This window comes from Rhipicephalus sanguineus, chromosome 2, assembly GCF_013339695.2.
Source record: "Rhipicephalus sanguineus isolate Rsan-2018 chromosome 2, BIME_Rsan_1.4, whole genome shotgun sequence".
Classification (NCBI taxonomy): domain Eukaryota; kingdom Metazoa; phylum Arthropoda; class Arachnida; order Ixodida; family Ixodidae; genus Rhipicephalus; species Rhipicephalus sanguineus.
Genome location: NC_051177.1, coordinates 13,486,483 through 13,511,247, shown reverse-complemented (window position 1 = coordinate 13,511,247; position 24,765 = coordinate 13,486,483). Strand labels below are relative to the sequence as shown.

General features: G+C 47.1%; 1 protein-coding gene across 2 annotated transcripts in view; it reads left to right on the top strand.

Annotated features, from left to right (window-relative positions):
* Positions 1 to 18,834, top strand: part of LOC119382430 (DNA-directed RNA polymerases I and III subunit RPAC2) — a 30,399-nt gene extending 11,565 nt beyond the window's left edge. For both annotated transcript variants that reach the window (XM_037650127.2, XM_037650128.2), the window contains exons 4-5: positions 18,447 to 18,526; positions 18,618 to 18,834. In XM_037650127.2, the coding sequence (XP_037506055.1) occupies positions 18,447 to 18,526; positions 18,618 to 18,662 (125 nt within the window). In that variant the 3' untranslated portion in view covers positions 18,663 to 18,834. The remainder of the gene's footprint in view (positions 1 to 18,446; positions 18,527 to 18,617) is intronic.
* Positions 18,835 to 24,765: the final 5,931 nt, after the last annotated feature.

Below are 24,765 nucleotides of genomic sequence, written 5' to 3'. Positions count from 1 at the left end.
GCCTCGCTGACCAGTCGCCCTTCTTCCCCCTCCATAAAACCGCTTGCAATAAATGTGCGAGAGCAGTCTCCCGTCAGCCTCACCAAAGCTCGGTCTACGAGTCGTCACTCTACGCTCCCTCCAGTCGCTCGGCCTCTCTGTTGGCCTGCCGCGGGGTTACGGTGCGCTCCTGCCGACACAACACATGGCGTCGATATAACAAGGACAAGGCCCGGATCCGAGCAGAGCACTGTGGCATGGCCCAGGTACGAGGACTCCTGCTCGGGGCTAGACCAAGCAAAGGACGGGGTAGCGGTCACAGAAACCAGGGCGAGGCCCAGCTCAGCAGGCCACAACGATGGGGAAACCGGTTCGATGCCGAGTGCTCCATCGGCTCTCGTCAAGTCTCCGCTGTCCTCCGTGGTTCGACCAGCTGCTTCGCTTCGTCGCTCAAGGTGGTGTTTCATGGCCCACACACAACACGCGCTTTTCTTCATTGGCACCGCACACCGATCATCATCACAGCAGCCAGGGCACTCACATTTCGGCCCTGCACACCGATAACCAGCACTGCAAGTTCGTGCACTTCAACTTCGGCCCCGCACGCCGAACACCACGCCGACGCTCATGCACTGTCCTCTTACCACAAGCACCCTCAGGCTAATGCAAAAATTATTCTTTATTGCAACAAACAAGCTAAATCCAACATTGACATCTCTTGTTCTCTAAGCGAGTTTTTGACTAGCTGTAGAACTTCGTTTCAGGTGAATTATTGTAAATTTCATGGCAGCCTCGAGCACAACTCGCGGTGCTACAATGCGGGACCATTAAACGGTCATGATAAAGCATTCGTTCCGCAATAAGTGAGCAAAGGCACGAAATAGCCGGCACGCAGACTGCCGCCGGTCGCTGCGCCCATTGCTGCAATCATTCCAGTGACATGTGTGCCGCCGCTAGTGGCACTCTCCTTAGCAAAGAGTTCTAAATCTTTGCTAAGGCCTATAGGCACAGCGTGCCTATAGGCCTTGCAAGCGCTACTGCACTTACGTTGTACCAGAGCCTGGTCGAACTCTGTGAGTACCTGGTGCTAACTGGTTTCGTCCTGAGTCAGGTTGACCGACAGATAGGTGCATCGTCCAGATAAGCATCTGTTAGATTGCATAGAGTCTGCAGTGTGGCCAAAGGATTTCACAGGTGAGTTATCAATGCGTCGCCACCTTTGGGAGCTGCACCATCAAGTTTTCCCCAAGCAGGTGTTCAATCCATGATGCAGGGAGGCGAAATTGGTTCAAGCGAGATGATGGGGAGCGAGACAGTGGTGAATAGAACTGGTGACCATGCGTGGATGGTGAACAGTGATAGGGCATGGAAGGAGTGCCATCAAGGGTGGTCTGAGGTGGCTCGCAGTAAGATTGGAATCAGCCTTGATCCATCTCAAGGTAACAGTTGTACCCACCAGCTGTTACAATGGCAGTCCGTGTGGCTAGTGCGATGGCAATTAAAGGGGCCATGACACCCAATTTTAGATCATAATCTGTGTTATGTTAATTAATCTTTGTGCTTTCACAAACAAGGTGGCGAAATTTTACCGCATTTGGTCGAGCACTTAATTTATAATTGAATATTTTTTAAACGCGCGAGCGGCCTGAGAGTCAGGCAACACTGACGCACTCGCGAACCGTGACGTGACGAGCTGCTTGCTTTGCGAGCGTCTGCATTCCGGCGAACGATTTTGTTCCGTTGTCATCTGCACGTTCAATCTAGCTTTTGATCTTTCTTCAGGTTGGCATCGAAATTGAATGATTTTCAGCGGCTGAAACTTTGGCAGAAAATGACGGCGCTGCTCGTGCAGAAGATGACGTCACACACGCCATGGCAAAATGGCGGTTGCCGGCTGTGGGCGGGGTTTATAGCCGGCGACTTCTAGGACTCATTTTGCACTGAAATATTCTTTGAGAGGCCAATTTTTAAATATGTATAGGTACAATAGACCCTCTACTTCTTTTTTTTGCTGAAAACCGCAAATTCTTGGGTGACCATGTCATGGCCCCTTTAAAGCAAATGGGCTGGTCATAAGCAGTCCTGCACTCGGCTGGATTGCATACGCACAGCGAGAGCCTCTGACCTTGGAAGCAGAAAAGTTGAGGACAACTGGTTGATCTGTCGGGAGGAAGCGCTGCACACGTCCAGCCCATCATTGGAAAGATGCTGATGTAAGATAGCACTGATTAGTGGTACCATCTAGAAGCTAGAGCCACAAGCATGGGCGCATGTGGAAGCAGGAGCATCAAGTTCACAATGAATTATATTTGGCACTTGTTCTGCAGTTAGTAGCACCTGTAGGTGTAGTGACATTTTTGCATGACTGTGTTTCCGCTGCATTCAAAAGTCGGGCATACTGATGGGGAGTACACTGACATTTGGCAGATTCAAAACGTGCACTTCCAGATGATGGCGTCGACAGTGTCTTAGTCCTTGCAAATTAGCAGATTGAACACATAATCTGCTACTATACCTTCTAAGGCATGCCCTACTTAGGCTTTACCATGCTGTCATCCGCTTTCAGAAACGAGCAAGCGCATCCTGTATATACGACAGGAATGATTTCGTCGATGTTTGCTCACGAAACGCCAGTTCCTTGGTTACTATCTTTCTGCCAGCAGACCTCCCAAGCAGGACACTCATCTTTTCTTTGCATTTTTCCCAGCTTCCAATTTATTCTTCATGAATCTGGAAAGCCAAACATCAGCCGCTGCAGAGCTCCATTGTATCGTGTTGTTACCCCATGCCTCCACCGAATTGTCATGGGATTAAGAGTATTCAAAAGGAGGGAAAAAATGTATTACAAAAACGCCAGGCCTGCACTGAGCGCGCAGCACAGTCACAGCGAAAGCTGGAAGAGCGGCCTTTCTAGAACCCATTCAAAACTCTCGGGGAAATTAATACAAGTGCTCATATAACTTTTGTGAAGTAGGGAAGCATCCACTATGCTATTATTTGTCTTTCTGCGGGTAAGCGAGGTACCGGCTACACATCTGTAAGGCATTATGTGTTGTGGATGCTGCGTGTGGCTGATGACGATGAAGAATTATGGCTAAGCACTTTGTAGTGGATGGGAAGCTTTAAACCACACACTCGTTGTGCATTTAGCATTGTGGGACACCTGGTTGTTATTTTCATTCTCTGCCATGCAGCATTACACGTTAACGCAATTCCTTGCCCAACATGACACCTGCATAGGCTCTTCTAGGATCGGATGGAATAACCAACGCTATGATCCGAAACCTCAGCAACGAAGTCCTTGAGCAGGTAGCGCAGTTTCTTACCGACCACTGCTGGTCACAAGGTCACGTTCCCCCGGAGTGGAAGGAAGCCAAAATAATAACCATACCAAAGCCAGGTAAAACACCTTCTCTCGGAGCCCTGCGGCCTATTTCACTCACGTCGTGTATGGGCAAGCTCTACAAGCGGATAGTACAAACATGGCTTCAAAATTACATAGAAAAAGAAAACCTGTTCCCAGCCACTATGATCGGTTTTCGCTCCGGGCTGTCAACCCAGGATGCCTTCCTTCTTTTAAAGAAAGAGGTTATGAGTTGCGTACCCCGAGGCGGCAAACACTTGATCTTGGCCCTCGACCTCAAAGGGGCCTTTGATAACGTTTCGCACGAGGCCATTCTCTTAGAGCTCAACGCAATCGGCTGCGGAAAGGGGACATTTAACTACATTAAATGCTTCCTCTCTGGGCGGACGGCAACCATCGGTATAGGTGAAACGAGGTCGGTGCCGTTCTCGATGCCAAATAAGGGAACAACTCAAGGGGCAGTGATCTCCCCCTTGCTCTTTAACATCGCTATGCGCAGACCTGCTCATAAGCTCGACGCAATCCCGCATCTTGGCTATACATTGTATGCGGATGACATCACTCTCTGGGCCACGAAGAGGTCGCTGGCGCTAAAAGAGCAAACCCTACAGGCTGCCGCGACGGCTGTGGCAGAGTTCACAAAAAATAGTGGACTCAGCTGCGCGCCAGATAAAATTGGAGCTCATAAGAATACGCAGTAAGTATTACAAAAGCAACGGTGACATAAACTTGGAGGTTGACGGCCATGCCATAGCCGAGGTTACTCAGGCCCGCATACTCGGTTTCTCGGTCCAAAGCAATGGCAAGGCCAGTCACACGATAACTACCCTGAAGACTACGGTTAAACAGATTGCTGGAATGATCCGTCACATCACCTACCATAAAAAAGGCATGAAAGAAAAGGATACTCTCCGGCTTGTCCAGGCTTTTGTTATGAGCAGAGTGACGTATGGCCTTTTGTACCACTTGCTCGACAGAAGCGAGGAGAGCCGGGTGGATGCCCTCATTAGAAGCGCTTTTAAGGCAGCACTCGGTCTACTCATGAGCACTCCGACCCAGCGGCTCCTAGCTGTCGGTACACATAACTCTTATGCTGAGCTAAGTGTGGCGGTCTTCATCTCTCAATGCAGTTGCCTAAGTGAAACTTCTGCAGGCAGGGCAATACTCACTAAGATAGAGATCTCGCCCCACCCCCAGCACATTGATGAGGAGCTGGTCGACGTAGCCCAAGAGGTACGGAGTAAGATCTTGGTCGCACCGGTGCCCAAAAATATGCATCACGACTTCCACGCTGAGCGACGTAAGGCGAGAGTAAACTGGCTCCGAAAGCAGTTCGGGTCAACTTCTAACGTCATGTACGTCGATGCGGCCAGTTACGATTGGCAGAGACATGTAATTACGGTCGTCGACAACAACATGACGCTGCTGACGAGTGCCTCTGTGCGCACGACCTCGGCCACAAAGGCAGAGACGACGGCCATAGCCTTAAGCGGGGGACAGACGGTCCGATTTTCCATGCGATCCGACGGCCGACGCGGCGGTGGGGGAGAGGGAATGGTGGCTGTACGATGCTATGAAATGTCACCATTCCGGTTTCCCCTCCGCCGTGCCGGACGTCGAATCGCATGAAAAATCGTACCGTCTCGCCCTTTAGCCATAAGGTTTCAGGAGTGCAAAGGCGAGCCGTCAATTATTCTATCCGACTCCCAGGAGGCCTGTTGGCTCTTTTTAAATGGCCGCCTTCCCGCTGTGGCGCTGAGGCTGCTAACACCCAAACTCACTCGCCACCATCGGTTGATCTGGTGCCCAGGGCACGCAGGGCTCGAGGGCAACGAAAGAGCGGACGCTCTAGCTCGCGCATTTTGTAACCGAGCGGAGAATCCCTCTATTTCGTTGACCGTACCAATTCTACCTAGGGAGATTCTTGCTCACCAGCGCTTCACGCGACAAAAATGTGGTACGCCTCACAGATCCCTCAATGGGGAAGAGGCCGCTGAACTTCGAAAAATTAAGACGGACGTATTCCCGCGTCTACTTAAATTACACGCGATACATCCAATGCTTTACCCGGCCGTGTGTCCGTGGTGCGGTGGCAGACCGACTCTATACCACATCTCGTGGGGATGCGATCATAAACCAAGTGATTTAGCCAATTCTCTCAGCAAACCTCTTAGCCAGTACGGAGCAGTGGGAGGCACAACTCGCCAGCTCGGACCCGGGAGTGCAGCTAGCGCTCCTGGATCACGTCCGGCGGGCAGCTAAGGCCAGTGGAGCCCTGGACGTAGGGCCCGAGCCATAGAAGCTCCAAGATCCCCCTTTCCCTTGAATAAAGTTTCACTCTCTCTCTTGCAAAGGATTTACAAGCACCAATGTGGCTCTGTGGTAGAATACTCGACAGCCACTCAGAGGGCCCAGGTTCAAATCTCATCCGATTCTGAATATTTTTTCTCGTTTCATTTTTGTCTTATTTCGTGCGACAGTAGTTACTAGAGACCGGATTTCTAGGCATTAAAAAACTCATTTTAGGTGTCAAAAATAAGCAGGCAAAACAATGTTTTAGGCTTTCAAAATACTAAATATAGGCACAATAAATTTTCACATAAATGCAAATAATTTCAAACAAAGACATGCGCAACCTCCATCTATGACAGGAAAACAAAAATGTTATTTCTTAAGATGGCACAAAGGTGCCAACAGTTGAACAAAGCCTTGCTTTGTCCGGCATGGTTCGCAGCTCATGGTCTCTCCCATGTTCTACACGGTGAGTCAACTGCCCACTGTCGAATGAACACACTCCTGAGTGTCTTTTCGGCATGACTGAGAAGGGCAGAGGGGGAGCAGATAGCCAGATTGCTAAAAGACAAGAAGTGAGCGATTCCTCCTATTGTCCGGGTAAGTCACGTAGAGCCAATTTCTTCCCTGGCAGTGAACTATTGCAGACAGGGAGGGAAGGGGGGCTTTGGGGGTTCAACCCACCCACCCACCCCCCTCGTACTTTTCAGTTTTGCATGTGTATATATATATATATACACGCACACATACATTAAGTATGGCAACCCCCCCTCCCCTCCGAAAAAAATTTCTGGCTACGCTACTGCAGTGAACACCTTACAAAGTAAACTATGAAAAAAGAAAAGCCCATGCACATCACATTTTTCTTTATTTTTTCTTGCTCTTCACTCTCCTTTTCGCTGGCGGCTGTCCACGGTCTCGCATTCGCCAACCGCTCGCGCCATGTCAGTGCGGTGACGAATGCTCGCCGGCGTGTACCACTTCAGTGCCGCTAGTGGTCTTTGGTTGGTTGAACTAAGGGCTAGGGTGAACCCCATGGTGAATGTTACACGGTAACATGAATAATAGCCTCAAACAGCACCTGGGAGCGAAACTTAAGGCTAAAGGCATTCATATCAGCGCCAGTTTAGAAAATAGGCATTATAGGCATTTGTAACCATTTAGGCACAAACACCAAAAATAGGCATTTGTAGGCACTATAAAAACACTATAAAAGCCCTTCCTAACCTCTAATTCATGCTCATATGTCAAAATGGTGCGATAGGAATGCAAGGAACAAAATAGGCATTTGCCTAAAATCCGGTCTCTAGTGGTTACGGACACCAGCAGCAGCGGGCAACTACCCCACTGCCGTTGTGACCTGATAACAGCTTTTGCTGTAAAATATGTGCAGGGTAAACCAGCTGCAGCCAAGGTGGCAGAACGACAGCAACACGAGGGCTACTAGGATTGTTGTCTTCGTCACATTGCCGGAGCATTCTTTTATGTTTGTGATGGTGCATTATTCAATGTGCAGGAATGGCTTGTACGTAACAGTATCGGTGTGAAAGCGTCAGTTTCCGTCTCCCGTTTGCGAAGAAGCCAATATTCCTGAATCAGACAAAATGTGCCCATGTTTCGTGCATACATGTCGATGGCTGTGCACCAAAGCAGTTTATGGCCGTGAGCTGATATGATGAGGGCTTTATTGATTAATAAATCTTCAGCTTATGGGAGGGCTAGTCGGGTCCTCAGTGCAAGGCACCATTGTCTGAAGCTGTACAGGGAGCCTGACCATGTTGACTGTTCTATTTTGCCTATGCTATTGTTTTTTGGCAGGCCCATACCGTGTAGTATAGGTTGACCTTTTGGCTGCAAAAGTTAGTGAGAGGAGAATGGCTAGGGCTCAGTTGCATGCTGTCTGGCTGGATTGCTGAAAGTTGTGGTTTGCAGTTGCCAAAGCTGAATTTCTGTGATATACCTAGCCTTTTAGTGGGTTCTGTATTTTTCCCTCAAGACAAAAAGCATTTTAAACCTAAACTTGAACCTTCGCGGTACTTTTCCTGGTTCGACAGCCTATTCTTTTATGCCTTCATTGGTGCATAAAGTGCACATTAATCCTTTGAGGCGCTATTTACACAATTGTGTACACCACATGTTTCTGCTAGTTGTATCAACTAGTGGCTAACAAAGAGCAAGATACATTGAGCTTTGGATGAATGGAACTTCGTGCATAATAAATTTGCTTCATTTAACTTCATTTTTCAGTGTACTGTTTCATATGATCGCATTGCTTAAGGCACTACCATGTTCGACGAGTTGTTTGATGTGCCGCTTCCCGCGAGCCATGGCAAAAGTATAATTTTTCTTTGCTCAACATGGACATAGCCGAAAGTGAATTTGCACCATATTGCTAGCCTGGTATTTGCTTCTATTTATGCAAAAACAGAGCATGAATGACTTCAGAGTAAATATATATTTAATTACTATATAATTAGGATTCATTACTATAACATACATAAATTTATATATTATGACATAATTTTTGTTGCAATAAAATAGTGAGTGCCCTGAAATGATGTTGTATAAGTTTGATGCATTTACAGACAGTTCTTCCTAGGTGGCGCTTGAAAGGGTTAAGGGGGACCTTGGTAGCACAAAATGGATAATTGACATTTTATAAACGTTTATCAGAGACAATAAATACGTCTAGAAGACGTCGCGGAATAGAAACTAAAGGTCTAGAAAATGTCGTATACAGTAAAACCTCGGAAATACGAATCTCGCAGGGTTACCAAAAATATTTGTATCATCCAAAATTCGTATCACCAGAAAATATGGAAAATTATAAGGCGACGAAAGAAAGTTGACATACGTTTAATTTAGTGTTTCTCAGGGTCGCAGCGACGTCATGAACAGCTCTGAATGATTCCCAGTCAAGTTTTTAGACGTCAACGATCACACAGGTACTCGTAATCATACTTGTACCGGATGTGTTGTGCCCCGTGACCGCTAGTAGCCCGTTCCTAATCTTTCTACGCTTTTCGCAGCGAAAGCGACATAAGTGCTTTGCATATGATAGAGGCCAAGCTTCTTCGCCAAGACCGTCCCCTTCGTCTCTTGGGGTCTTCGTCCACGTTTCATGGGGCTTCAAGACGGACCCGCAGCCCAAGTTTCAGTCTTGTTTCATAGTACGTCTGATTGCAGGAGCATGGCTTGCATCGACCTGGCAGGCATGTGTTAACACACTACAAAGACGCTGCTGCATCGAGCACAGGAGGACGCGTAAACACGTCAAAAAAAAAAAACGCGGCGTCAGCGTCATCTCTGATATAAACGCGAAGGCGCATAAAGGCCTCCAAGATTCGCGCGCACTATCTCAGAGGCAACGACGCACCATTGATGGTCGCGCAGCGTGCGTGACTGCCGCGTCTTCCGCGACAGCGCGGGCAGCACCTGTTCATACCTGTGCTTTAGCATACGTTCGTATCAAACGTCAGGGGTGCAAATCGGTTCACAGGAACCATACTCCAATACATTGCAGGCTAATGGGCCTTGGCCGGGACCACAGAAAAATTCGTATCACCCCGAAATTCGTACGAGCCGTGATCGTATCACCGAGGCTTTACTGTATCTTGTTTAATGTCCAGCTAGAATCCATTTTTAAGACCATCTAGAAAACGTTTTAGAAATGTCGCAAAAAATCTCATTCTATAAAAAGGATTGCTGGATACCTAAAATATCCCGTTGCATTGTCTTTGAAATGACATTTTCTAGACGTTTTTAAGACGTCATGCAGGATCTCTCTTCTTTTTGCTGTTTTATTTTTGTGCATGCAATTAGTGCACATTATAGGAAGCCCTCTCTGTATAGCAATTACAGTTACTTTATTCTGTAATTACTATTACAGAGTGATAGCTCGGTAGATTCACAGACAAAAGTGGTCATGTTGTAATTTATTATATAAAAGAGCAACGATTCCTGTACAGCACAGAAACTTCAAAACCACAAAATGAGATATTGTATGCGACTAGATAACGTTGTGTAGAAGTGACAGACTCCCAAAATCTTTCCTTCGGTAAAAGGCCGACCATCAAGTCTCCTGAAGGCACACTGGAGAGTCCGGCGATGTTGTTGAAATTGGAGACAGCGGCACAAGAGATGTTCGATAGTCTCTACACACTTGCGGTTATTGCACACTGATGAATCTGCCGTACCAATCCGATGGGTGAATGAGTTGGAAGACGCTACACTGAGCCACAACCAACACAGCGAAAAAATGTGGACAGTAGAAGTGGACAGGAGTAAGCGCTGCCCTGTCCTCTTCTTCTGTCCGCATTTTTTTCAGTGCACTTCAACGTAATTTCCCAAACATGAACGTAAACCAACTAGCCCACCTTGCCATCTTGCTCCAGCACAGCATTATAACCAGGAAAGAAAACATGCATCGAGCACCTGGTGTGTGTCTCCCTTCATTTCAAAACAATCGTTCTGTAGTGCTACTTCAGACCACAGATAGTGGAAAACAACTCCAGTGTGTTGAAAACACTAATAACAAAACAAAACTGCAGAATAATATTTGGCCCATTCAGTCAAGAATACGTAATAAAAAAAAAGAACGTACATGGCTTGCAAAATCACTGTTGCTGAAGTGTATTGCTCGCAAAATGGAACTTCTAGGAACTTTCTTACAACATGCTTCTGTTGGAGCATTTCTCACTAAAAAGATGTTGGCGAAGAATTCTGGCATCATTGCAGAAGTAAAACTAGACATGTGGAACAAAAGGCGGCATCTTAAACGTTAGCTAAAAAATATTTGTGGATGCAGCATCCATATTTCAAACTGTGTCCACTTTTTTTAGTGGACGCACTTTTAGGTTTCGAAATGGAGCGTACAAAACTTAGCACCGGAATTATGGTCTGACATCCCTAGAGAGCACATAGTTAAAGGGGCCCTGCAACACTTTTCGAGCATGCTCAAAAAGCGCTGCCGATCGGTAGTCGAGGCTCCCGAGAACACGCGAGCCAAATATTATAGCGATGCGCACGGCCTGGAATTTACAATAAATTCTCAAAGTCAGCTGAAAATCGCTCCCTCTTCTCTCGACAAATGATGTATTAGTCCGCAAAATATGACGTGATTGTCGGCAGTTCCACCATTGGCTGATGTTATAATCACGATAACACCCTCATTATTACATTCGTTGTTAATTTTGAGTTCAATAAGTAGATAATATGTATGTTTATATTCTGTTATCGCGTTAAAAACACCGAACAAACATTAATATTAGCACTTCCGGTCTCACCGACAGCTCGTCTGTTCGTAGTTGCGTGGTTCCGTTTTCTTCGCCATGCGCAGTGCCGAAAACGTGAATATTTCTGTGCTTTTGACCATCGCCGGTTGCCGTTGAGAGTGGCAGCCGTTCGAGTGTTGCCTCGTCAGCTGGGAACTGCATCGTCGGCACGTTCTCACGACCGACCGAGGCAGCCGTGCAGCATGTCTCCGATAACAATGCTGGCGTCCGGTAAAGGCGGCGCTTCGGGGTCGTCTGCCAGTGCCGTCTTACGAGGCGGTGTATCGGAGTATGGGCCGAAACCGATCTCAGCTGTCATTCGTTCCAAACGAGCGCGCATGTTTGCTTCCATGGTTGGCAGAGCGATGAAAACACTACGGCGTTCGAGGTGCACACCCAACATTACCAAACCGACGCGCAGTTTCAAGCACGCGCGATACACATCGGCTCCGCTCAACGAGAACGACGCAAGCCGACCGGAAGTGGCGGCACAGACCACGTGGTTGCGCCCAGACGTCAGAGAGAAAAAAATGAAGAAAAAATTTCCGCCGGCGCTCTTGGGCGGAGCCTCGCTCGTCTGCGCTCCCTCCCTCGAGTCGCTGCCTAGCTCTCCGCGCGCTCGCGGCGTTGAGTTGAGGGAGAAAGCTGCGGAACGTGATCTCTATAATTTTGTAACACCACTTAGACTTGACGGATTCGAAAAATTTTTGCGGCATATGACTCGTGAAGAGCCATACGTCAATAATGAGACTATTCCAATATAACTAAGAAAGGTGTTGCAGGGCCCTTTAACCTTAAATGTGCCATGGCTAGTAGAAAGTATAAACCCTGTAAATTACACAGCAACATATAACAAAAAGCAGAACTAAACCAACTGTAGCACAAAAACAAAATGTATGAACAGAAAACTAATGGAAACGACCATAAAAATTACAATGAATGGGCCACTTACTAAAATGAATAAATAAAATTTAGGAATATGAAAATACCAGCCTGATCAAAAAAGCCAACTTTGTTTTATGATGCCCACTATTAAAAAACGTCTGGCTAAAAAACAAATATAAGGATAACACATCAGCTAAATAAATTTTCGACTCTTCCCTATTTTTTACTCAATAAGCACACAGCTATAAACACAGGATTGTCAGAGGCAGGTCAGGGTATTGCACTTTGTACATCACATTGCTCAGTGTCAAAATATCACAATGTGTGGCAAGGCAGTCTGAACACAGGGCTTCATGACAGGTACTTGATGGAAATCACTAGGCACTTTTGGAAGTCTGCAAAGAACACTACAAATGGCATGAAAGTTGTGCCATTAGCAGCATGGGGCAGCGTCTTTACACGTTTCGTCTTCACACGTGACACTCTGGCAAGGCATCTATGACTGCTGCACCTTAGGCTCAACAAAATTGATTTTTTTCACACAAAAAATAAAAAAAAAAGGTTTTTCATGTTGCTGTATTAGTCGAGCATTCTTGTGGCATTTTCAGTTTAAGATTAATCCTTCGGTAACTATGCCTTGCATGAAAGGTCGAATTTCAGTTTAACGAAGTTTCGATTTAACAAAGTTGCCGCTTTTACAAACTTCGCTATATTGAGGTTTAACTGTTCTATGTACTATTCAAATGGGATTAATTCGTTTTTATTTTTTGAATGTGCGTACTAGAGAGTGACATCACCGACTGCGACATGGTCTCTAGCCATCTTGACATAAAACAAGGTTCTGTTTCACTCAGGGAATTTTAGCGAAAACACTCGGTGAAAACCTGGAAAACTCAGGGAATTTAGAAATGTCAACTCGGTAGACGCCCTGAGCTGGCTACTGCGCATGCATCGTACGCCGTCATCTTGCGTACCCACGTTGAGTGGCGGAAATAGCATACGTGCGCAACGAACGCTATCTTTGCATACCCTCTTCTGAAACTGCCTATTATGTGGCACATGTAGATTAAAGGGGTACTGACACAAAATTTCGCGACCGAGATAGCCTACGGGATCGATTCCAGTGAACATGCGTATATCATCTGCAAAATACCAACAGCGAATATAGCTTGGAAGTTATTTTAAGGGGGGACGTGGCAATGAAAACTATCTTGGTTATTTATGGAGATAAAGTGATGAAATTTGGCATGCAGATGTGATATGTTGTGCTGATATCATAACTGAAATCAGTTTTGAGCTATCTGTTGTAGTTTTTGAGTTACAACACTTGATACTCGCTCATTGTCATCCCAAAATTAATTAATGAATTAGACATAAGTTCGTCACAATTTTTGCATAAGCATATTCACAAGGGCCCGTTCTGTGTCGTAAAGCTATTGGCTTATTTTTCAGTATTCAAATAAGCACACAAAAAATTTTTGAAATTTCTTGTACTCATTGTCTTACTAACAACTTTTACAAAAAGTAAATTATAAAAATCTGTATGGCGTGCAGACAAATATGGACAGCGTTACGGCACTCGCCAATGTCTCAGGATCTAGGCGCAGAAAACGGAATGGTTATATCTTTATTTGTTGAGAAATGACACAGGGATGACTGATAGCAACTGTTCAAAAAATGAAAGCTGAGAAAATGGAGCTCCAAGAAAATGGAGCTAAAAGCTAAGAAAATGGAACTCAGAAGGAAGCTGGTTTTATTTTTCATTGGAGAAATGCAGCTTTGTGGCTATCTTGAGCTCTATCTGTCCTCTTTACGATGATGCCGATAGAGTGGCATTGTGTCAAGGGAAAACAGCAGATTTTCATTTTCTAAAGCCCAATTTTCTCATCGTTTTTGATGACAGCACACTAGTAAAATGCTTTTTTTTTCAACTTCTACTGCTTATTTTGGTCTAATATTTCACCATGACGTAAAACATGGTCTGAGGATTGCAGAAAAAAATTAATTGAAAAACTGAACATTTTGACCAAATTTACCATTCCCATTGCCACGTCCCCCCTTAAATGAATTTGGAAGTTTGCGTGAGCGATCGACATCCTCGCGCTACTGGCACCCTCAAAGGGGACCCAGGGACCCCCTACTTCCCTTACGTGACCATGCTTCAACAAGTTATGATGACGTCATAGCCACCATGTTTTTTGCCGCATTCTCTCCAGCAGCCTACTTTTCGGCAGCTGCTCGCGAACCGCGCGCAAGTGCGTCGCAGTTCTGTGTGCTGACGTGATCGGGTGCTGCACCCGCTAGGTGGTGATAGTTGGACCCGGAGGCTTGTCGTTTTTGAAATCGAAACTGACACTGGTCGGTAATGAGGAGCCTGCAGCAAACGATGTATCGTGTTATGACTAACAGGCCCGCAGCAACACATTGCAGCAAAAAACCGTGGGGCCAAAATTTTTCTTTCAGTACCCCTTTAACCTAATGTATATCTTGAAACTACCTCATCAAGCGGCCAAGAAAAAACAGTCATTTTACTGAAATTAGGTTAACAAATATAAATACAGTTTCCGCTCATGTTCGTTTGAACATGAACAGAAACCATGACTTGTATTTACATTTCGACAGCGTTATCATGTATGCTGAATAAATTCCGCAGTCATGTAATGCTGAAACATGTTGTACAGGCAACCCGTGATGCAATGGAACACGCTTTTAGAGGCGAAGCACCGTAGGGTCTCGGCGTGTGTCATCATGTCCTGTCCGTTTGCTTGAGCGCAAGAGAAGGCGCCACCGCCTCAGCAATCCCCGTGGGGCGAGAAAGAGCGAACGGTGCACGTTGACTATGGAAACGCTCTTTCTGCGATGAACGCTGAACTACCAGGTCGCAAAGAACGAGAACGCGCCCTCGCCCTCGAGAGACAACGCCAACACAGGCAGCGTCTGCTAGCGAGTTTCTTGATTGAAAAAACAGACTGCTCACCCTGCACAACCGTTCACCAGCCACCCCGTATATATAGGCACTGGATCTTGACCTGCAGTGTAGTGCTGATGGGAGATTTTTGTTATGCGTAGTTGAATAAAGATCCGCAGCGTGCATGTTTACTAAAAGCGGACTGTGGGTCTCTGTATCTAATCTTTCTTCTGTCTCTCATTGCCCATTAGCAGTGATTTTGGTGTTGGAAACACCAGTGCACTCTGCATGCTTCGCCGCTCCACAATTTTCACGATAGTGGAGCTGGAACACTCTTGCCTAAATGCTTCGCCTCTCCCCAATTTTTCATTTGTCATTGTTCTCAAATACTGTGCGCAAGTGCAATAAAAATGAACTTACCTTCAAAAAAAGATAGAAGCCCGTGGTTTACAGAATCCGCAAATCCAAAGAAAGCTATTCGCACATGTTCGTAACTACGTCCGTTCCTCGAGCATAGAAGAAAGGAAGTTGCGAGAGCATCCCGCACGCAAGCTGATGAGTGTATTTTTCCACAGAGAATGTTATGGGACTAGGCCTAACCGTCAGTCAGCGCAACAGCTGCTCCATGGAGACATACCGTATTTACTCGCATAATGATCGCACTTTAAAAAAAGAAAATTGACGCAAATTTCGGGGTGCGATCATTACGCGGGGTAAATTTTCCGCGAAATATTTTGAGCACCGAAAACGCGAACAAGTCGCATATCGGAATTCTTACGATAGCTATCATGAACATAACCAAAAATAAAAGTAGAGTCTTTGTAATAAATGCACACATTACGCAGGAACTACATGCATTGCATATTGCCCTTTATTTTTTTTATTCACTGACCCCCTAACTTTCATTCAGAGTTTGAAGCGTCACTGGCGTCAGTGTCGTCACCGCTCGATTCCCTGTCGGAACCGGCAGTGTCATCACAGTCGCACAGAAGGTTATCTTCCGTTCTGTCGAGCGCGTTAGATACACCTGTCTTCTTGAAGCTGTTGGCGACAGTTTTGCTCTTGCCAGTTTTGGTTTCGCGGAAAGCCCGGCGCGTGCTGTTGGTAGCCATGAGCTTCTCACGCTGATTTTTCCAATACCTAATTCTGATTTCGTCGACACCGAAATGCCTGCCGGCAGCGTGGTTGCCGTGCTCGAGCGCGCAATCAACTGCCTTCAACTTAAACACGGCAGTGAAACTCGCGTATCGCCCCATCGTGAACCAGCACTCAAACAAGCCCACGAGGCACATCTCGACAACGTTTCCTCTTGCTGTCATGAAACGTTTAAGAAAAGCCGCAGCGCCTCACATCGCTGCTTCACAAGGAGAAGGGCTACCTCACACGACGACGATGTTGACACTGCAGCAAGCTACCACAAATGCAGCAAGCTACCACCGAAACATCAAAACGAACCGTCCATCAAAATTAACGACAAAATACGGCCGCTGCCTCGCTCTCCGCGTGAGATGGGGCTGTAAAGAAGGTAGTCTATAACTTGCATTCCTTGTTGAAGTACGCGCCGATTGGAAGCATCAAGAGCAAATTGCTACCGAAGCGAGGATAGGTGATGCTGCCATGTTGCCGGAAATCGTCACACTCACTTCCGGGCGACAAGCGATTTTTTTGGTTTCCCAAAAACCTGTGACGCGACAAGCGACGGCGATGGATGGCCCTCCGCGACAGCAAATCCCTGTCACTCGTCTCCGTCGCTCAAAAATCGCGTGCATGCGGTTGGGCCTTAACACTGCGGGATATCAAGACCACGTGATCAAAGCAAATATGGCGGCTGGCGGAGCTAAGCGAACGTCTTTTTTCTCGTAAGTCATGGAGGTCGTGAGTGCGTCATGCGCGCCAAAACAGTTTCTTCCGTCGAAATAATGAATCATTTCGTTTAAATCGGTAAATTTGCGGCAACAGCATAGCCATGTTTAAAGGACAGAAACAGAGATGGGCGCGTTCAGCTGCCACAGACGTAGAAACACATGGCGGGCATGTGGTGAAAACTACGGCATTTGTCTTTACTGCTATCCTAATACCGCACGCTTCCGCCAAGGGTGGGCAAAAATTAGGAATCTGTTTGGTGCATGCAGTTCACTTGATGAGTCTTGAAGAGCCACTTACGTAACGTTCGACAGATGGTAAACATGATGATCATCAGCTAGACTTGGCACACGACATATCGCTGCGGCAAGTTCGGGGTGCGATCATTACGCGGGGGAAAAAAAATCGAATTTTGAGGACAAAATTTAGGGGTGCGATCATTACGCGAGTGCGATCATTATGCAAGTAAATACGGTAACACTCAGCGAAGTATAGTTTCTTCACAGCTGCGCTTATAGCCTCCATGAATCACGGCACAAGCACGAAATATAGCAAAAGAGTGCATGACAGGCGAGCGCGACCAGCCATGCGAAATCGGCGAGCTTAACTGACACTGCTGAAGCAACAGCGGTGCGGATGGATTCAGTGAGCGCTGAAACCTTCGTGAGAAAGTTAGACAATTATCGCTGCCAGTATATTACAGTAAATCACGTAATGTTTACTGGTTAATGAACTTTGCAGTCTTCATGATTGCTGATGCAGTGTCGACACCACACGCCTTTATCCTTTTGCGCGTTACTTTTTTTTATCGCAAAGAGAGATGGCGTGCGCAGGCTCGAGTTCAAATTTGAATTCGCGGTGGTTCATTCATGCGCGTGCATGCGTGGACCAAATGGCGCACGATCCGCTGCTCGGCGAGAAAACGTCTTATAAAGTGTGTCTTCTATACGTCACAAATAAGATGTTTTTAAAATGTCGAAATTGGTTTACAATCCAACAGACGTCTTGAAATATCTCTCCGCAAGGCGTTGCAGTCAAAAATGGTCTTAAAAGTGTGTTTTCTAGACGTAACCAAAAATAGATATAATATGGCTTTTCTGTGACGTTATTAAAATGTCGAAAATGGTAGAATCCATTTTGTCCCATTTATTTCTAAAATTGACGTTTTCTACACCATGTGGGCTACCTGGGGAGGGACAGGAACAGTTGAGTACAAAATAGAAAGCAAAGTGAGAAGGAAGTGATATAAACAGAAATACTTAAACCTGTGAACACCGATGGAGTAAATATTGCTTCTAACAAAAAAGAAAAGGTGGCACTGATGCAAAACATCAATAACAGAAAAGAGAGACTAAGTTACAGTTTGTTCATATCTGCAAGCTCGGCAAACACAACTTTGGACAGGACATGGGAATTGGTGCAGAACAAGCACTTACCTGCGACTAGGTTTAGTTGTGAGTTGTGAGCGCTTATCTTATGTCGATTTCCCCTTATCATCCAAAGTTTCGTGCTTGTCAAATCTGCATGCTCATGTACAGTACTCGCGGATTCAAATGCGAGATCAAAATTTTTAGTATAACGACTTATATGCGCACTTGCTTCAGATAACCACGTCATGTCGCGACGAATCTGGTCTCTAAAGATAATGTTGGCTCTCATCTACATGTTCCAGTCGAAATTATGCCAATATCACCCGAACTGAAGATGGTAGAAACGAAAACATGTGCATTACTTAGCCCTAAATTGTCCTATTTCAATCCATGAGTACTGTACATATGTAGTGCGGTGTTATCGTTTCAAATTGCACTGTACATCAATAGTTCATGTGCTGTGTTGTTGTCATTTATGGTGGACTTATGTAATTTCACGGTATATTTATTAGGCATAACAGCAGTTGAAGCACTGAAAAAAGGCTTGCAAGACGTGCACAAGATGAGTGAGCACATGCTGAAGGAGTTCGAGGTGTGTATTCTAAACGTGCTATTGCTGAACAACATTTATTAGTCATAGTTAACACTGTACAGTTCTGGATGTTCTCTTTTTGTTGTTACAGGAAACGGTGGAGAAGCACAAAACAAAAAAACATAATGAATGTTGAGTGACATACGTAGTCTGTTCTTTGTGTTGCCATTTGACCCAACAAACTTCCCAAATATTCTGGCCTCAAGGATCCCCCACAACACACCATGGAACTAGTCTAGGAACCTGGTTTGGTACATGGCCTCTTACTGAATGTCACATGGGATCAGTGGAATGCCATGGTGTGAATGAATCTGTGCTACATTAATGAAGCGGCTATGCTACAAACAACAACCAAGTGGAGCTGTGGCCATCACCAGGGACAGGAGTGCTTTGTAATATAGCCCTTTGCGACTCAGCATCCACATTTGGAGATGCAACTTACTTTTGCCATTTCTGTGCACTGTTGGTAAGGAGAGACCACAAACACTGAGGTAATTGTGAATTAACCCTTTCAGGCATGACCCATGAAGAATTGTCGGTAAATGCGTCTGATTTAGGCAATATTATTTCAAGGCACTCGATATGCAATTGCAACAAAAATGACACACTTTGGTCTCTGTGTTCGATAAATAATTTTAACGGGGCCCACGAGTTTTAACTGGGAAAGTGGTGTTTTGACATTCCTTTTTTTGACTAAATCCACTGAAAATTGCAACCTAGGCAGAGTGTTTCATGCTGGTTTCAACGATATAATTGGTTTTTAAGTTGGCTGAAGTGTTTGTAGAGATAGTTAAAATTAATCATATATTGCTTACAGTGTTAAGGTTTTATTTGACGGCACTCAGCGACAATGCGCAATGCCAACAGTCACGGCAAAGCACGGACTCTCAGCGCGACCGGCGTCCTTTCAGGAGAAGCCAAAAAGGACAACCCACTAGAAGGCGCTGGAGAGCGCAACCCATTACTCGGTTCCAAGGCTTCGCTACAATTACCCGGGTACGAAAAAGGAGCCGCCCGGCGACCTAACAGCTAGTCACTGTGAGCAGGTCATAGTAGGCATTCAGGCGCTCCACGTTGACAATGTTGCACCCTCGACAGCGCATGTCTGAAGATGGTTCGATGGTTTCGATCAAGTAGTTGACCGAGGATGTGCGCTCGACTACACGGTATGGGCCTTCGTATTTCGGCAGTAGCTTTGAAGAGAGGCCAGTTGCAGTGGTACGGACTGAGAGCCATACGAGCGCTCTAGGGAGGAACGTGGGCTCAGAAGTGGTGGTGCCACCAGTGAATGCTCTTCTGACGCTCATGTTCCTGCGTTGTAAAGGTCTTGGCAAGCTTGCGACACTCTTCAGCAAGCCTGGCTGTCAGAAATTGGCGCACACTCGGATGGATCTGACTTGTATGGAAGTATCGTGTCGATGGTGTGCGACTGGTGCCTTTCGTACAATAAGAAGAGTGAAAAACCAGTAGTGCTCTGAGGGGCGGTATGATGAAGGGCAGAATGGCATCCCAATTTGTGTGATCGGCAGTGGCGTACACTGAGAGCATGTCGCCGAGCGTGCGGTTAAAGTGTTCAGTTAGGCCATTCGTCTGCGGGTGGTAAGCAGTAGTTTGCGGTGACCAGCATGGCACTCTGAGAATGGCTTCGACGACTTCCGACAAGAGGACACTGCCTCGATCGCTGAGAAGCTCCTGGGGTGGACCGCGACGCATTATGAATCGGCTTAGCAGGAAGGAGGCAACATCGCGTGCTGTAGCAGCTGGGAGGGTGGCGGTTGCAGCGTATCGCGTTAGATGGTCAACAGCGACCATGGCCCAGCAGTCACCAGCCGACGTCAGAGGAAGTGGCCCATACAAATTGATGCCCACGCGCAACGGAGGGTTAGGGCAAGGTAATGGTTGTAGACCAGCTGGTGACACGTGCGTTGAAGGTTTTCGGCGTTGGCAATCGAGGCAGGAGCGATACATCCCTCGCCAGAAGTATCGTTGTCGAATGCGGTGGTAAGTTTTGGATACCCCAGAATTCGCGCATTGCAGATCTGTCACGTTATCTCGGGAGTGCTTGCGAGGGATGGGATTGACAGACAGAGGGGAGACCGTGTGGCACGGCAGACTATCGCACAGCACGGCAAACAATCAACAAACACAATTCACAGAATGTACATGAATACAAAATCCAGTGACAAGATTCTTAACTTATAACACCAAAATTCTAGGTCTAGGCTCAGTCTCTAGCTCTCCTGCAAGCCTGGCCACATTGACCTCTCCAGTGGCGTAACCAGGGGGGGGGGGGGGCTGACCGGGCTACCGCCCCCCCCCCCCTCCCCGAAAATTTTTCGTACGTCATGTACCGCCGACCTAAACAGCCGCCTGTGCCGGAAATTATCTGGATTTTTTCTAGAATTCTTTTCCACAGTCGAAAAGACACTTCGGTCCGAACATTGCTGATTGGGGCTGGCCGTCCTCGCTGCGCCCATGGCGTCCCTGTAACTGGCTGCGCAGCGCATGACCGTCAGAAGTAGCCAGCAAATAGGCGTAGTGCCATGGATTGCCATTTTGCGACGCAGAGACAAGCTCATTAACGGGCTCCGCTCTCCCACGCTGATGCCGTGCTACCGCGAATGAGTAGTAATTGGCAGCGTCTCGCGCGGCGCACGAGACGATCGCACACAGACGTGGCTCCTGCACCGCACGGAAGTGACGTCACCTCATTAAAATAAACTTAAGACTACTCAATTGGACATATTATTACTTTATAATGTGTTAAACCTACAAAAATATTAAACATAACGTGTTTGACGAGTTAGTTAATGTACATTTGTTAATTAATGACATATCGCAAATACCTTACAGGACACAAAATTTCGAAGGCGAGATAATGAGTGAAATAGATGTATGTGGAGCCGTACACAACGTCTACGAAATATCGAGGACCATTATAGCCTAGAACATATTTAAAATCAATTTTAAAGTGCATGCCGCGCGACTGAGCGAGATGCGAGCGCTTCGCGGCGCCGACATCAACGCGGCGGATGTGTAAACAAACCTACGTCACGAGTTTGTGTTGGCTGGTGGCTGGTTGTGCCCTGGTGCCCTTGCGCTTGTGCCGTGCTACCTGCCATTTCTTCCTCCGTGCCTGCGGCTTTGCGTGTGCTAGTTTTGTTCTCTTCCGCTGTTCGCTCGTCGTGCCCGTTGGCAGATGTTATGGCCCGCTCACGCTAGCGGCAAGCCTGCCGCACCGGCACGGTGCCGCAGAACGTCGGCCGGCGCCGCACGCGCGAGAGCTGTCCAGCTTGCACGGCAAGCTTCGCCGGCGAGGCATTCGCGCTTCCGAAAAACATGGCAGCACTGCCAAAAGCGGTTGTCGTCCACTTCGAATCTATCATGTGGCCGCCGTGCGCTCTGTAACGTGTAAGTTCCGAACCGATGCTTCCATTTGCTTTAGGTTCATGTCCTTAAGCTTCGACAGCAATGTATTCGTCCCGATTCAGCGCCGTTTTTAAGAGCCATAGTCAAATAATGATGCTGTAAGCTTAGCGAGTCGAGATGGGCGCTTCCGAAAGCTCGGAGGACATAGATTACGCGTTTGTTAGTTGTTCCTAATCCTCCATAGCTGGCGCCACTTGACCTGGTTCGGCGCCCACCGCACGCACTTTCGCACGTCGCCTACGTCACAATTTTGCGTGGTCACGTGGCCAGCGGTCGTTACCCGTCCTCCAGAAGTAGTGCTGCCTATATACAGTAAAACCTCGGTGATACGATCACGGCTTGTACGAATTTCGGGGTCATACGAATTTATCTGTGGTCCCGGCCAAGGCCCATTGGTCTGCAATGTATTGGAGTACGGTTGTTGCGAACCGATTTGCACCCCACGACGTTTGATACGAACGTACGCTAGCGCACAGGTACGAACAGGTGCTGCCCGCGCTGTCACGGAAGACGCGGCAGTCACGCGCGGGCGCGGGTATGCGCGCTGCGCGACCATCAACGGTGCCTCGTTGCCTCCCAGAATGTGAGCGCGAAACTTATAGGCCTTTAGGCGCCTTCGCGTTTAGATTACACATGACGTTGACGTGGCGATTTTTTTTTTTTTTTTTTCGACGCGTTGACGGGTGCTCCTATGCTCGAGGCAGCAGTAACACGTGCCTGCCACGTCGATGCAAGCCATGTCCTCGGAATCAGACGTTCTATATGAAACAAGACTGAAACTTAGGCTGCGGGTCCGTCATGAAGTCTCTATAAAGGTGGGCGAAGACCCCAAGAGTCGAAGCGGACGGCCTGGGCGAAGGAGCTTGGCCTCTATCTGTCGTGTGCAGAGCGCTTCTTAAGTCACTTTCGGCGCAGTACTTTGGTGTCATGCAGAAAAGCGTCGTAAGATTAGGAAGGGGCTACTAGCGGTCACGGGGCACAATTAACACATCTGATCTGGTGCATTAATTACACACGCGCGCATGCGCCGTACATTTACGAGTACACGTATGATCGTTCACGTCTAAAAACTCTACTGGCAATCATTCAGAGCTGTTCATGACGTCGCTGCGGCCCTGGGAAACACTGAATCAAAACGTATGCTTACTTTCTTTTGTCGCATACTAATTTTCCATGTTTGCTGGTGGTACGAATTTCGGATGATACGAATATTTTTGGTAACCCCGCGAGATTCGTATCACCGAGGTTTTACTGTATCTCGGTGCTCTTTGAAACCGAAACTGCGACTGGGCGCTCTAAAAACGTCTCTAAATAAATAACCGTCGCGCACTCGCGCAAACGAGGTTTGCAGCCGTGATAAGTGGATCATAAGCTATCTATTGCAACAAAAAAAAACAAGGTGCAAAATTTTTGTGTCAGTGCTCCTTTAAATCCAGGGGGCGCTACGAAAGGTAACAGTTTTTCACTGCAGTTTTCTCACTACGATGTGCAGATTGTTGCGTTGCTGAGTACTGCGTTTTCTAGTTTGCGATGTCAAAACGTGGTGTCGAAAATGAGTGTCCTTGCAGCGGAGTACCTCATTTTGCTTGTCGCGAAAGACAAGGTCGACGATGAAATAAATGTTGTTGCACAGTTCGTGTGAACGTCCGGACCCACAAGAAATCGCAGTGTTTTTACTAAGCCTGTGATCTGCGATGGCAAATGATCCTGAACTGCAGGCTTTTCGCAAAGTGCGAACACGTATCGGCCGTTATCATCCGTTGCAAGGTAAAACATGCTGTGCTGTCACCGGCCGTGTTATTCAGCAAGGCAGACAAACTGTTCGGCACTGTTTTGTAGGTAGGTGGGCTAACGCAGTTGGCTGTTGCCATTGGGCATCGTTTATCAAGTGCTGATCGCCTGGAGTACAGTGTAGCCTAGAGCATCACGGCGACACGTCTGTATTTTGAAGCGACTTAGTCTGCCGATTACTTCGTGAGGCGGTGTTGGTACACTGAACGACATAACAAGGTTTCGAGTTGCATATTCGGCGTGGCTACAAGAGGCGAAGAGAAACAGTGATTGCTAGCTGCTAAAAGAATTATGGCAGGAAACTTGTCCATCATTATTTGTTATGGTTATCTTGTGCCAGTCATGCCTTGCATCGGAACACACGCAATGCGATAGCGCCAGCCAGAGCAAAATTCTAGCGCTACGGTGACGCCGGCCGAAAGCACAAATTCGCCCAGCGATAGTCCGACTGCAATAAGGTACGCATTTGGGCTGGTTGGTTCATGGTTGGCGCTGTTTCTACAGATAGTCCGACTGTAGCGAAAGCCACGCTTTACGCTGTTCGTTTCTTTTCATCGCGATAGTACATCACCACGAGCCGTTCGCGAAATATAGGCGCTCAATTCTGAGACCACGTCTGTAGCAGTGCATCTTCCTGTCATCAGAGCCTTGATAAACCGTGAAAATCAACATTCTTGACGCGGATACTGGAGAAACCGATGCAGCCAGCTGCATCTGAATTTTGCGTGTCCCCCTGCGTCTCGCCAAGAAAGTGCGTTGATTCTTAAAACAGCGTGTGATAGTAAAGAGAGCCAATTCTACGAGGGTCATCAAACATCGAATATCAAAGGGCCTGTAGAAAGGACCACCAGCAACGGAGCAGCAAGTCCGGCTGACGGGAGGCCGATGGGGAGGCATACTCGCATATTCAAACGGCGCGCCTAACCGGAAAACGCATGACGTCACTTCCGTGCGGTACTAGAATATCTGCCGCCGCGCCAGCGGAGTGAGGGGAAAGCTCCGGTAGCTCGGACGGGTCG